The sequence below is a fragment of the Carassius gibelio genome, chromosome A3 (assembly GCF_023724105.1).
Source record: "Carassius gibelio isolate Cgi1373 ecotype wild population from Czech Republic chromosome A3, carGib1.2-hapl.c, whole genome shotgun sequence".
NCBI classification, from domain to species: Eukaryota; Metazoa; Chordata; class Actinopteri; order Cypriniformes; family Cyprinidae; genus Carassius; species Carassius gibelio.
This window is the reverse complement of record NC_068373.1, coordinates 20,785,648-20,799,939: the sequence shown is the minus strand read 5'-3', so window position 1 is coordinate 20,799,939 and position 14,292 is coordinate 20,785,648. Positions and strand designations below refer to the sequence as shown.

Here is a 14,292-nt window from a genome sequence, read left to right as displayed (position 1 = left end):
TTTTACAGTGCATGCTAAACATGGACAAAGTTTCAAAAATTAAGTTGTACGTTTGAAGGAGTATTTCTGTTCCAAAAATATTCCTTCCGGTTTGTCACAAGTTTCGGAAAGTTTTTTTCGAGTATGGCTCTGTGTGACGTTAGATGGAGTGGAATTTCCTTATATGGGTCCTAAGCCACTTCTGCCGGAAGAGCGCGCGCTCCCGTATAGCAGAGCACTGAGAGGCTGAGCACACTGATCAGAGCGAGAACGTCGCGAAATGTCACAAAAGAAGTGTGTTTTTGGTTGCCAGGGCAAGACAACCCTGCACAGATTACCAAAAAAAAAAAACAGCATTAAGGGACCAGTGGATGGAGTTTATTTTTACAGAGCATCAACGGAGTTGTGCAAGTGTTTGTGTCTGTTCCCTGCATTTCGAAGATGCTTGTTTTACAAACAAGGCCCAGTTTGACGACGGATTTGCGTATCGTTTATTTCTTAAGGATAATGCAGTCCCAACGAAAAAGGGTCACAATCGTGTGTTGGAACCGCAGGCGGTGAGTAAAACTGCTTAAAATATCTCTGCCTCCTTGTTAGTGCGTCCTCCTCCCATGCCAGAAACCCGGGTTCGAGCCCCGCTCGGAGCGAGTCGTTGCTGCTGCTGCTCTCGTTCAGTTTCAGCCTCTGGATCTGATTCTGGATCATAAATAAACGGCTGAATCTGACTGTTAGCCATGGTTTGTTTTGGATGTTTTTTTCCTCACGGTAATGTCACAGCTTCCAAACGCTCTCAACGCAAAAGCCTACTCGCGCTCGTGATTCTTTAGCTCCGCCCACACGTCACGCCTCCAGTCGGTCGTGTTTTTCCAGGAAAAATCGGTACAGACTATCTTTCTCTTATGAATATAATAAAACTAAAGACTTTTTGGAGTTATGAAGGATGCAGTACTACTCTATAGGTACTCAAGATTAACAGGATATTGAGTGAAACCGAGCATTTCAGAATTCATACATACAAATGAATTCTGAATAATAAAGGTTTCCCAAGCTTGCACAGTGATGCCAAGATTTATTCTGGTTTCCCAAACGAAGATTTCAATGAACAGTTCTAGAAAGACCATTTCTTTCTTAGAACAAATAACACTTTAATAATCTAAAGAACATTATTCTGATATAAAGAATCTTTTTTGCAATGGAAAGGTTCCATGGATGGAACCATCAATGCTAATAAAGAACCTTTATGCTTAAGAGTATACAGGTTTTCCAGGACTGTGGGAATATGACATCTATATCTCATCTCTAAGAATATGAAAAACATGCATGCCTCACAGAGATGAGTATAACTCAAAATCATACACATTTCTCTCTCTCTCTCTCTCACACACACACAGACACACACACAGCCAAAGCAGCCATTTCATTTATACACAAACTGCATGTAGCTGCATGTTCTCAGCACAGCATATTGCTGCAGAATCTCACATGAGCATGTCACACTCACATTATGGCTGCTCTGCTCTATGGTTGCCAATGGTGACAGAAGCTTCCTCTCAGGCATGAGCGGGGCTAGGCATCAGGGGGTCATACCATAGAAACAGAATAAGCTTCAGATCATTGGGTCCCATGGCCCAGTGCTGGGAGTCACGTGGTACCACTGTGACCAACCCCCTCCTTCCTCTCCCTCAGAATCCACACGAGTGGGGGAAGGGACGGAGAGGAGGGAAGTTGGGAGAGAACGAGGGAGGGTTGAGTTGGAAGCATGAAGGCAAGGTGAAAAGTGTGAAGCAAACAAGCGAGTGAGAGGGAGTCCCATATCCTCCGGAGTAACAGAGAAGAGGAAATCATAGCCATAGCCCTGACCCTGTGCACATAACCTGGAGAAAAGGATCACAGTGTAACTAGAGAGACAGAGAGAGAAAGTGACATAGATAATAGGAACAGTCCGGAGAACTGGACTGGATATAAAAGGCTGTCAGAGAGGGAATGTATCTTGGTGGCTCATCTTCAGGAAACCTCCCGGCTATGTAAGGAGGTCTGTGGATTTTTGTAAGGATTGCATAATTAGGGAAGATTCTTTGGGAATATTACACTTGGAAGCCGGGATAGTGTGCCATGAGTGGGAACAGGAGGCGGAAGAGGGATTGCTGAAGCATGGAGCAGGTGAGTAATACAGCATGTGTACAATTAATTACACAGAACAAACATGTTTCCTATGTCATGACGGTGATGCTTCGGGCAAAGCAAATAGCACAGCTGGAAGCTTGTGACAGTTTCTAACAGCTAAAAAATCCTTAACACTACTGTGTGAATTACTTTTTATGTTTTTAGCTTATTCTGTTCATGATTTTTTTCTTTGTGATGATGATGTAATTCAAAGAACATAATTTCATATATAAAGGGTGTTGGTATCAGAATCACTATTTGATTTGAATATAGCCTTTTTTATTTGCCATATCCCTGCTTAAAATCAGATATGAGTAACCTTATACTCTGCTTTGCATGACAACAATGCATCTAAAAAACTAGCATGCAGATACCAGTCCAGACAAGTACATCATATTTGATAACTGCAGATTTAGGGAAGCATTATACTGAAGTTTAGGGGATGGCGCTTGAATAAGATGACAGATTTTTTTTTAAGTTTAGTCAAACTTGATTAATCCCTATGGGGAAATTACTAGTAGGGTTACACAGCTGCTTCTGTAATCACACACACACACACACACACACAAAACCCTGCTAAAATATTGGGAGACAATAAACAAGTAATATTTCTCAAACTCAAAGAGCTCAAAATATTCATAATGTTTGATTCACATACACAAACATTTTTTTAGACACCACTAATATGTGTTCTTATTTACACAAACTGTATAAATACACAATTGACAAGCAGCTGCATTTCTTTCCAGTTGTTGCTTTCTATGCAGTGACACTAAAGAGAAACAAGGATGCTGATTCTCTGGGCTGAATTTGCTGCCTGAGCATTACGTCACAGTCTCAATAGTCTTGCTCCTTTGGGACAGGGATGGGTGTGAGAGAGACACCGTGACACTGCATTTTGCTTTTGTTTGCATTTCAGCGACGTCTGAATGCCATTTAGCCAAATATTTATTTCCTGAACAATCTTCCCCTCTCTTTAAGCGGGTTGCATGCTGTTTTTCCCGCTCTCCTGAGATGAATTATTCATGCACTCATTCAGAGGGGGACACGGCACGTCCTCAGCCACGTCTTGCACGGGCCTAACGTCACTAACCAGGTGATGTCATCCCCATGCAATAGTAAGGATGTCACTGAGTAGGACAGTTGTATTATTACATTGTGTGAATATGTGTGAGAATATAAATACTCTATGAGGACGTGTGAATTCACAACACATGAAAAATAGCAGCACCACTTGAATATAACATGTTTGTCATTATATTCATTTTAAGGCTATTTAAAACAACATTTAATATTAGCTTTATATCGGTGGGGCATTTAATGTATATAAAATCAATCATCAGTTTTTTGAGTTTGAGAAAGCGATTCATGTCTGTTTCAAGACATATTTATTTGTAACATGCCTCCTTAGTTTGATTTGTGCTAATGTTTTGGTGCGGATGTTTCCCATAATATCTCAGATTCCTATTTCCCCTGTAGATTGACAGTGTTTGACATTCAGAAGTGTCTGGATGGCCACTCACATGTAATTGAGTGTTTACGAGAGGAATAGGAAGAGACTTTATGGGCAGAGCAGATCAGTGCTGAACAGGGACCCGATCTTATCTCCAAATGTCTGTTTATTTGTGTAAATGCATTGTCATGGAAAAATGCCAACAGGCACTAATGACAAACTAGCCAAACAACAGACCACCACGGACTGAGAGTAGCAGTAAGTCGATACTATAGGCAACAAAAGTCAGTAATAACACATCTTTGCTCTTATTGGTGCAGGGAAGCATAAGGTAAAATATGCTTCAAATACTTAACATTCCCACTATGATACAGTCCAGTGTGTGTGTGTGTGTGTGTGTGTGTGTGTGTGTGTGTGTGTGTGTGTGTGTGTGTGTGTGTGTGAAGGTCGTTTCATCGATCAGGTGTATGGATGGAATGACAGTAAGAGCAGCTGGCTCTTTGAGCACAAGTGCAAACCAACTAAAAATAACAACTGAGTTCAGCCTGATGGTTTACTCTGATCTGTTTGGAGCTCATTCTTCTCTTGTCAAAAAAACTGTAAGTTATTTTATGGTGTGTATTAAACAGGCCCATGAGCCAAAACACAGCTGCAACTGTAGTCAGTAATGCAGAAGCAAAAAGCTACGCATTGGTAAGAAACAAATACATAAGGTGGTATAACTTTAAACTGTTGCTTCTGGCTAAATCCAAGTCCATAATCCATATTGATTCTTCCTCAGCACCAAAGCTGATATATTTGTTTACAACTATTTTGGACTGTTTTTGCTTGTAAATAGTGCCTGATCTGTGCATATTTCTCTCCTGATTCAGACAAGATGACTTTTTATATAAAGGACTAGATCGAGGACTCACATTTTAGACACAAATAAATAAATAAATAATTGAAGTTAAATAGTAAAAAAAATCCATTACAAATCCATCTTGTTTGAAATCTCATTCTGGTGGCACCCATTCACTGCAGATGATCCATTGGTGAGCAAGTCAAGTAATGCAAATACTTCCCTAAATATTTTCATTCAATATTACATGAATTACACCAACTACTGGTGTTATTGATGTAAGTTGCAAAAGGAGTCACTGTAAAAATCCAAACAGGTTGATAGCCTGTCTGGAATGAGAGAAACACAGACAAGGGGAGTGATACAAACAGTGACAAGTCCTAGTGCTGTTGGACTGACACATTACCAGTCTAATAAAATAATGGAAATCAGGAGGCCTGTCACATTACGGAAGTGAACGGCTTGTAAAAAGATCCTTTTATATACAAACAAAAAAATATATTATCTCTACCAGTATTTTTTTTTTTATTTCTTCCCTTGCTTTGACTTGGAATCAAGTTTTGGTTTCATCTTACATGAGATTCGTTTTCACCAAACTGTCTACGGGCCATTTTTGATGGGTCTAAGGAATGCCTACAAATGTACACAGAATCTCTGAATTACTGCACTGCAGTGTATTGAAAGAAAAACTGCAGATGCTCCACCAATATCAGCATTCAATCCTTCCAGATCAGCAGTCAGGCAGCAGCTGTGCATTTGATATTCTATATCTAGAAGACACTTTAGAAAACAAGCTTCCATTTGAAGTTGACAATAAATTCACTGCAATGTTCTTAAAGGGACAAACTTTAGGCAATAAAGGCTCACCACAAGACAAAAGAGAACACATGTTGTCTGGATGGACCTGTTTTCTCTGCTAATGTCTCAGTAGTTGATGTTACAGCTGGAGCTAATGATCTGTTACTTCATCACTGTCCACCATTCCGGAATTACTTATATGGGAGAGAGAAAGAGAGAGAGAGATTGAGAGTTTGTCTTGCACTCGTTTATCTCATTCACATTTTTTTTTAATCTTGTCCCTTTCTTCTCATCCCTTTCACATCCAGAAGCTCATCTGTTCTGCCTCTGCCATTTATTTGATCCCTCTCGTGGCCATATTGTGACATTTTAGGTTTCCATATCATGTTGGTTAGATTACATGGATTATGGATTATATTTGGAGGGAGATTCATCCCACTCTACTGTTAGTGGGCAGATGGCTGAGGGTTTGTGTTCACAGAGAAAATGGCCTCATATAAGCAAACTATCTAAAATCACTGCTAGATTTATAATGTGTTTTTTGTAGTTGCAGTAAATTATAAGGGAGGTTATGGGGCAAAACTATTGCTCTTTAATGGAGCATGGGTTGTCTGGCTTTGAAGAAACTGGCATGTACTTCTGAGATATGCTTTACAGATGATGCTCTTTCCAGATCTTAATGTATTTAACAGAGTCAGCTCACTGTAAAGCAATGCCTGGGACCTTTCTCATTTGCAAATGGCTGAACAGGATATATTTTTGTGAATGTTGGTGATGGCTCGAAGGAGATCATTTAATGAACTTTAACCCAAAAGTAGAGACAATAATGTTTCTTCTAATATTTGATATCTACTTTTGCTGTGCTGAAATAGCACATAATATTTAAAAAAAAAAAACTGTATTCATATGGCTGTGCATGTGTGGATGTTTTTGAACATGTAGAGGTCAGACAGAAGCATCAGCCCTTTGGTGTCTGACCTTTATCCCTGAGGAAGAGAAAGGAAACAGTGGTATATATGCTATACCACATGTGAATTATGAGGAAACAGGACGTTAGTGCTCCAAGCACCAAGAAATGGTCTCAGTGACCAAAAACAGTCTCAGTATCCCCATCACAGCTCATAAATAGAGAAAATGATAGTTTGTGTAACACAATACAGTACCATTCAGAGCATTTCCTCTCACTCCAGTTATTTTTACCTTTTAGTGCTTTCTTTTTTCCTCCAGGGATAATTTAGCATAGGTTCACAGATGTTTCTGCTGCATAATCATATACACATACTATATTTAAACACTGCTTTCTAAGGGCCTCCAAATACATTAAATATTTATAGCACATAGTCACTCTTGTATAATTAGGTTTTTATCTTATTTTAGCTAAGTCAGATTTGAGTAAGGTTTAGCATGTTTCTTTCTTTCTTTTGCCTGGTAATTTGTAAAACACAACAAAGCATGGCTTCTCTTCATGATTGAAGAAACTGAACATTGTAGATTTACGACAGGTAGTAGGGACCACAGAAGACATGGGGTCGAGAACCCTGTTACGCCTCCCTCCTTCTGTCCCAGACACATACAATGGGGTTCAAACTATATAGGAGTATATATATATATTAATCTGGGATTTAAATTTTTTTAATTTAAACTTGGAAATACACAAAAGGCATTGGGATGATTTTTAGAAAGTATGAACAAAGAAACATTACATAACATGAAAAGGTCATTTAAATTAAATGAAATTCAATTAAGATCAAGTGACTCTTTGTACAGATGATCAGATGTTCTTCTTAAAAAAAAAAAACTTCAAGATGCTCTTTGGATAATTTCAAATCATGCTGTTTCATATGACCGTGAAATTCAAATTTAAACAATGAACTTGTGGACCTACAGCTCAAGTGCTGCTCTATATCAAAGCAAGTACAGACACATTCACAAACTCATGTAACTGTTATGCGGTTAATATAAATTCCAATGTAATTTTTTTACTTAATTAGAAAAATACAACATCTAGGCATTTTCATTATGGGACTCTATTTGAACTCTACTGTACATCTTCATAAAAGAATGGGAAAGAGCTACACAGCTTGAAATTATAGTATAACATTAGATCATTACATAAAAACACACTAGTACACTGAAGTAAGTGTAGCTCCCGGGCTTTTTTACGAGCACTGCTTGGATGATGATGATTATGATGATGAGAGAAGCAGAGGACGAAGGACTCTGCGCAGCACTGGAGCCATATACAAGGTTCATTTAACAAATGTTTTGGTACAATGCATAACAGTGACTTTAACAATGGTACAATGCATAACAGTGACTTTAAGCCACATGAACATTTTGAGGCCAAACGGGCTTAATACGCAAAAGGGCAGCAGAATGGAAATAACCTACATGTGGCTGTGTTTTGGCAGAGAGCTACAGTCTCCCAATCGCTCTATCTCCTCTTATCTTGTGGCTTGCAGGGGTTATTGGGATAATTTAATCTGGTTTGGTGGTAAGAGAGGATAATGAGCACTGGAGGGGATTCTGAGTTAAACACACTCACTCACAAAAGCACGGACACATGCATTAAAGTTACAAGTCTGAGGTTGGAAAGATTATTATTATATATTTTTTTACAATGTTTTTGAAAGAGGTCTCTTATGCTCACCAAGGCTGCATTTATTTGACCAAAAATACACTAAAAACTGCAATCTTGTATTTTAAAATAACAGCTTAATATTTTATAAATTTTAAAATTGAATTCATGTTTCTTAGATGGCAAAGCTGATATTTTTTTGCATCCATTACTCTTCATGGTCATACAATCCTTCAGAAACATTATAATATGCATATTTGATGCTCAAAAAACATGTATATATATGCTACATAATTAGTTTTCAGTCTATACCACATATTGTGTCTTTAATAGGACCATCACTGTGCTCAAAACTTGAAGAAACACACAAAAAAGGAGCTTGCAAAAGCCTGTCTCTTTTTCTTTCTGTCTCTCTAATGACAGCCACATGGGCTGCTGAGGCACTGAGTCAGTGGAAGGGCCCGGTGCCACGTTCTCTGTGATTTCTGCAGCACCAGCAGTGTGTTTCTCAGTGCCCTGAGGACGTGAAACTTTAAGGTGCTGGCTGATGGTCTGCAGCTTTCCAGAGCTCCCAAACTCTTCAATTCAATACAGTTCGGTTTAATCAACAAGACAGCGTACAAAAGAAAGCTTGTTTTGAGTTGCTTAACTTAATCTAAATGAGCAAAGAAGTGAGGTCACTGTTTGCCATGTCTCCAGGCAGCTTTGTCAATGTGCTGCCGGTCGGCCAATAACAATGAGCCAGCTTGAGTCGACTTCCTATATTTACTTGACAGTCAATTCACACCCAAGTCTTCCCGCTAATCAAACAACAAACAAACCAAAAACAGTCAGCTTCAGTTCTTTAGGGAAGTCAAGACTGAGAAACACAAACATGAACGCTTTTGTGAGCTATTTTTATTCACCGTTTCTGAGTAAGACTCCAGCATTGTATTTTTTTTCTGTGGTAAAAGGGCAAGTCTAAAGCAGTTGCCTTTATATCAGTACTACATTTCTGTTTGCTTGCGTCTCGTTGATTGATCTGTCATGACCACAGCGTGACCAGCAGAGCTCTAGACTGAAGCGCCTGTATGTTTAATGGTCACATTCTGCAGGTTGCACTGGCTTTACTTCCCAATCTGTAACATTTAACCGAAGCTCACATTTCCCTCCCTGTTCATGATTCATATCCATCCCGTGAGGTGTCACTTGTTCAGAGAAACTCATTTTTGCCATGATTTCTTCTGTAGTAAACAGTTATTTAGTACCACTGAAACACAGTATGAGTCAGAATATATACACTAACAAATTTTCCATGCTTATACCATGTTTTTTGTTTCGCTACCATGGTTTTACTGCAAGCCTGTCAATCACTGCACATGTCAACTACTAACTATAAAAATTAGGTTTTCAGTGTTCATGTGTTGTATGTTTTCTGTGCATATCTCGAAATATATCTTTACAATATTTTAATGGCAAACATTAAAAAGAAAAATTATATATAAAAATGTACTATTATTACTGAAAAGGATAATTTTTATCTTTGATATGTAGACCTGATTTTTAGTTATTATAATGTAATACATTTTTAAGTCATTTACATTTTAAAACATTGTTTTCTAAATTGTGTCTTTGTAGACCAAGGATATCATAGTTCATTGGCTAAAAAACACATGTAAAAACAACTGTAGGTCTAAACGTGTAATACCATGGTATAATCATCTGATTCCATCACTTTACTAAGGATCTACGTCATTTTTGTCAAGGTATCTCGCTACTAGAGCTGTTTTAGTCGTTTCATCTCTCTCTACACACTCATACTTTACTCATCTTCCAGTTTTCTGTTATGTCTTTTTGTTCCCGTCTATCTTTTTATCTGGGTACAAAGAGGGCTTTGTTTTCATGGCCTTGAACGCACCGCGCTCTGGCGCACGTCACGCGTCCTGCTGCTGCTTCATAGTTTCCGAACGCAAACGCAAAGCTGCGTAACACGTAATGACCGCGTGCTGCCGCCAGAGGGAGCGACGCGCATCTCGCGTTGCAACACACCGATTAATCCAGCGCGTTGTGCTGTAGTGGGACAGGCCGGTGGAAGAACGGAACGGATTTGCATCGGGGCAAGGGAAGAGGCAGGGCATCGCGGGCAGCCCAAACAACGGGAAAGAGGCGAGGGGACGGAAGATAACTGGATAGGCGAAAGCCACGATCCAATATAAATCGCGTACAGCAGACTTATTTTACGCACATCTTAATCGCGACCCCCTCGAAACCCCCTGCTACCCCCTTGCAAAACAAGTTAAGCTGTCCAATGAATGGAGTTGCATTCTGCCTTGTTGGAATACCTCCGTATCCAGAAAACGAAGTAAGTGCAAGACTTTTCTTCACTAAAGCACAGCGCGCTGAGCATCGGGTGCTCCGCAAGTGTTTGTGTAAAGTCGAGTTGAACATCAGTGTGTGTTAAACAGTGTAGCATTAGAGAGCATGATTTCCTAAGAGGATTTAGTGGCGTGGCGTGGCTACAGTGTGTACAAACAGATGACACCGCTTTTCCTATTGAAACTCTTCTTAACAGCCCGCTTGGGTCACTTATCGCATTTTACCCTTCAGTAGTTTATGAAGCGTGTATTAACGACTGAAATGGTCGTACTGTAACATAAAAAAGCACATTGTTGTTGTTGTCAACGCTGCTGTGAGCTCGGGATTCGATTGCACAGCCTGTCAATCAATCACTACACGTAATTCACGTATTTATCAATGATTCAACTACAAAATCACAGTCTTGTTTTTCTCTTCATGTGCTGTCATTTTTTAAAATGATTTTAATTTAATTTTAATTTAATTTAATTTAATTTGTATGTGTACTAAGCCTAAACGATAAAGTATAAGTTATAATGCTCATCAGAATTAGAAAACAGGCTGGTTGTTGTTTTTATATTTGATACAGATAATTGTTTATGTCTGATGTGCAGAATCGACTTTTATAATGATTAATAAATGTAACTGTCATAAAATTGGTATTATTAAAAAAAATAGAAAAAACATAGAAAGTTGTGTTATTTATACCAACAATACATTATTATAATTATAATTATATATTTATAAAAATCCTTTAGAAACCATATGAATGCATTTACAGATAAATGCATTTAACTGTAGATCTGATATTACAGAACTGATGCTGGCGAAACTGATTACTGATTTTACCCATGATATCACATAATGTATCCTTCTGTTGTTTTTAGTGTAGATATTATATGAATTGAGATTCAGAATTATTTTGCAAACGAGTTCTTTGCAGTTTCATGCTGTTTGATCTGCTTGACTACTGACAGCTTGCTTTAGAAATCAATGGTCTATTTTATTTCGGGAGGTTTCTTTTTCCAAGCAGGCTAGTCTCCTTTTTCATCTGTGTGTCTGTTTTTATTTATGAGGAGGGAAAGAGGAACCGTTTATTTGTAAACCACTGTATATATGAGTGAGAGAGTGTATGTGTGTGTTGTCCATGAGTGTATGGGTGTGTAACCGCACATTACAACATCACCCAGGGCGATAGCTTTACTTTTTCTCAGATCTTTTCATCATCATAATTCTTGTTTTACAGTCAGAGGTTTTCCTCTGCTCTTTTATTGGAACGTTTGATGTGAAATGAGGAAGGAAAGAGTGTTTATGCGTATAGCAATCAGGACTAAATGGTTTTTCGTGCATCGTTAGCAATAGATTATATTCTATAATTTATTTTATTATGTCTGTTTAGTTATTTGTGTTTTAACTAAAGATTTTACCACACTGTTTAGTGACATACGTAAAGGGATCTTGATTTGCACCAAATTTATTTAGACACTTAAAATGTCTGAATTATCAAATCTGGAAGCTTCTTTTGTCATGAGACAAATTCCAAGTTTGTGTAAACATAATTGCCAATAGGTCTCTTCCTGATTTTGATTCTTTTTTGAGCCATTTTGGTGTCAAAAGGATTTTTAGTGCATGTTTGATGTCGGTTCTTCTCAAGTTAACCACAGATGTAGTTCATCTAGCTCTTTGTGCCCTATGATGGAGATGGAAATATGTTTGATATTAGTCCTGAAAACATGAATGATACACAAATTGCTGTTCTATAATATAGACACTACAATGTTATATATCCATAATCTATATTTAGAGGTCAGTGAGCAAAAGGCAAGTCTGTAGTGAATGCTGTGAATTGAATCACTCAAACTGAATGGTTTGCTTTAACAAAAAAAGCTTATTGTCTACCATTTATAAATAAATGATAATGTCTAATTATTTTGAATTTATGTGTAGCTATTCGGGTCAACCGTATAATTCTTTTCTTTTGTTTAGACTACTTCCATGTTATGTTTCTGATTTGAATGCATGGCATGTGTTGATAATGAATGCACATCAGAGGTACACACTTTCCATGCGCACTAGAAAGCACAGTAAGAACACGATTCATTAGTGTTTGAGAACCATTCCAGATTTTGATCAGTATATCAACTTTTTAGCATTTGAAATCATAAAATATGATAGACCTCTGTGAAGCAGTTTTTCTTTTAAAAAATCTGTATGTTAATAGACCTATTAGGCCTAAACTCACTTCAGCATCCTTTACATGACAATGTAAAAGGTTTAATATTATTTACAGTGGTGGTGGAATAATAATATTTTAGAGTGTGACAGTTAAGTAATTTATTTAAGGAATTGAGTCTGTCTGTGAATATGACATAAATCTAGCCCCTGTCCCCAACCCACACAGTGAAAGACAGAGGGAAGTTATTTACAGAGGACAAGAAAAGACCAGGGAGGGAGAGTAGAAAGAAAGATGCTATTTTCTCATTAAGGACCCAAATACACTTGATAAATATAGCCTGGTGTTGTTTTGCTCAGAGGGTGTGGTACGAGTGAATGTGCTGCTCTCTCTCAGTCATGCCCAACTGAACCCTGATTCAATTATCACGAAGCGGTTAGGCAGAGAGGAGGGGAGGAAAGATGGAGAGAGAAGAGAACACCAGAACACACTTCATTTAAAGAGATCAGCAGACTGCATTTAGTGACTCAAATGAACACATTATTTTTTTCAGTCTGTTACTTAATAATTTTATTGCATGATCTATTAATCATTCAAAGATTCTCCACTGCTTTAAAAAAGCCATTGATTGGTGCTTCATTAGAAGACTTCAGCTTAGATCTGACCACATGAGTGGTTTGTGCTTCTCGACCTACAGTGTCTTGGCTTGTATGCTGACTGTCCCATCAGGTAGTAAACTACAAACTCAAAGCTTAGGTCTATGAGAGAGGAGAGGGTGAATGTGTGAAAGTAGAGGTTCATTAGCGCACACACAGGCCTCCAGAGCTGCTTTACACACTCAACTCTCTCTTTTTGTTTCATTCTTTATTCACTACTTTTGGTTTAGTATGATTTTTTTTTTTTTTTGGTTTGATGCAAATAGAAGGATGGATGGGTAGATGGAAAAACAGACAAGGAAAGATGATAGATGGTTAGATGAATAGATGAAAGGAATGCAAAGATAGCCTGATGGATCTCCTTGAAGATTCCCAAAACCATAATGAGGGATGTTCATTAAGAATGAGGATTTCAATTGGTCAGACTGACACCGAGGGGAGTGTTTTAGATCCTCTCTCATCTCATATCAGCTCAATGCTTCTGTGAGTTCAGGAAATTGTGCAGTGAATCAGGAATTGATGTACACCGATCCATGATGCCACAAACCCTAATTTAGAGAGGCTTCTTTTCTGAGAAGCTTGATTGTCTTGGTGGGGCGACATGACATACACCATTGATTTACAAAAACAAAATTTTACAGTTGATAACTGAATTAATCGAACATTTCTCATCAATAGCACAACAGTGGCTCCCTGTGACATACATTAAGACAGTGCTGAGCTACAGTTATGAATCTGCTTCAGTAATGCTCCAGAATGCTTCTGATAATCCTTCAGATATCTTTGACTCACTGTATTGAAATGCAGCGGCACAGTATAAAACATGTGTGAGCAGTATGCTGTTATTCACTGCAGCAGCCTATTATTGGGCCTGTATTTGAAGAATGATCGCTGTAGGGTTTAGATGTTGAATGCAGAGTCCCAGATGGGCGTTGGCCTCCACCGCTGTTCCCAGTGGATGACAGCACTCACATAATGGCTGCTTATTGATCTCTTTTTCTCTCGCGCTCTCCTTCTACCCCTGTGTCTCTCTCTATAACCTAAAGTGAACCTGATGAACCATTCCAGAAGTGCTCTTGTTAGTCATTTGACTGTCTCAGTAGCCTGCAGTCGATCCAGTGACCTGTGTTTGATGGGAATAGCCATGACAGTGACTCTGTGACCCTGACCAACCATCTCTATCAGCAGCTCATCTGACTGATAAACCCATGAGTTTACAAGTTTTATTCATCACAGTTAGTATATTCTAATGAGCTTTGCTACACTGTAAAAACAAGTTGCCAGAAATTCACCCCAAAAAAATACAGTGACATTGTT

The 14,292-nt window shown here is 38.4% G+C and overlaps 1 protein-coding gene across 3 annotated transcripts in view; it reads left to right on the top strand.

The window, feature by feature from the left end:
- The first annotated feature begins 1,715 nt into the window (after window positions 1-1,715).
- Window positions 1,716-14,292, top strand: part of LOC127951694 (rho GTPase-activating protein 23) — a 68,863-nt gene continuing 56,286 nt past the window's right edge. The window contains exon 1 of one of the 3 annotated variants that reach the window (XM_052549748.1): window positions 1,716-2,139. In XM_052549748.1, coding sequence (XP_052405708.1) covers window positions 2,131-2,139 — 9 coding nt within the window. In that variant the 5' untranslated portion in view covers window positions 1,716-2,130. Of the gene's footprint in view, window positions 2,140-9,834; window positions 10,154-14,292 lie in introns of those variants that run through there. The other 2 variants (XM_052549742.1, XM_052549749.1) reach the window with 2 other exon arrangements.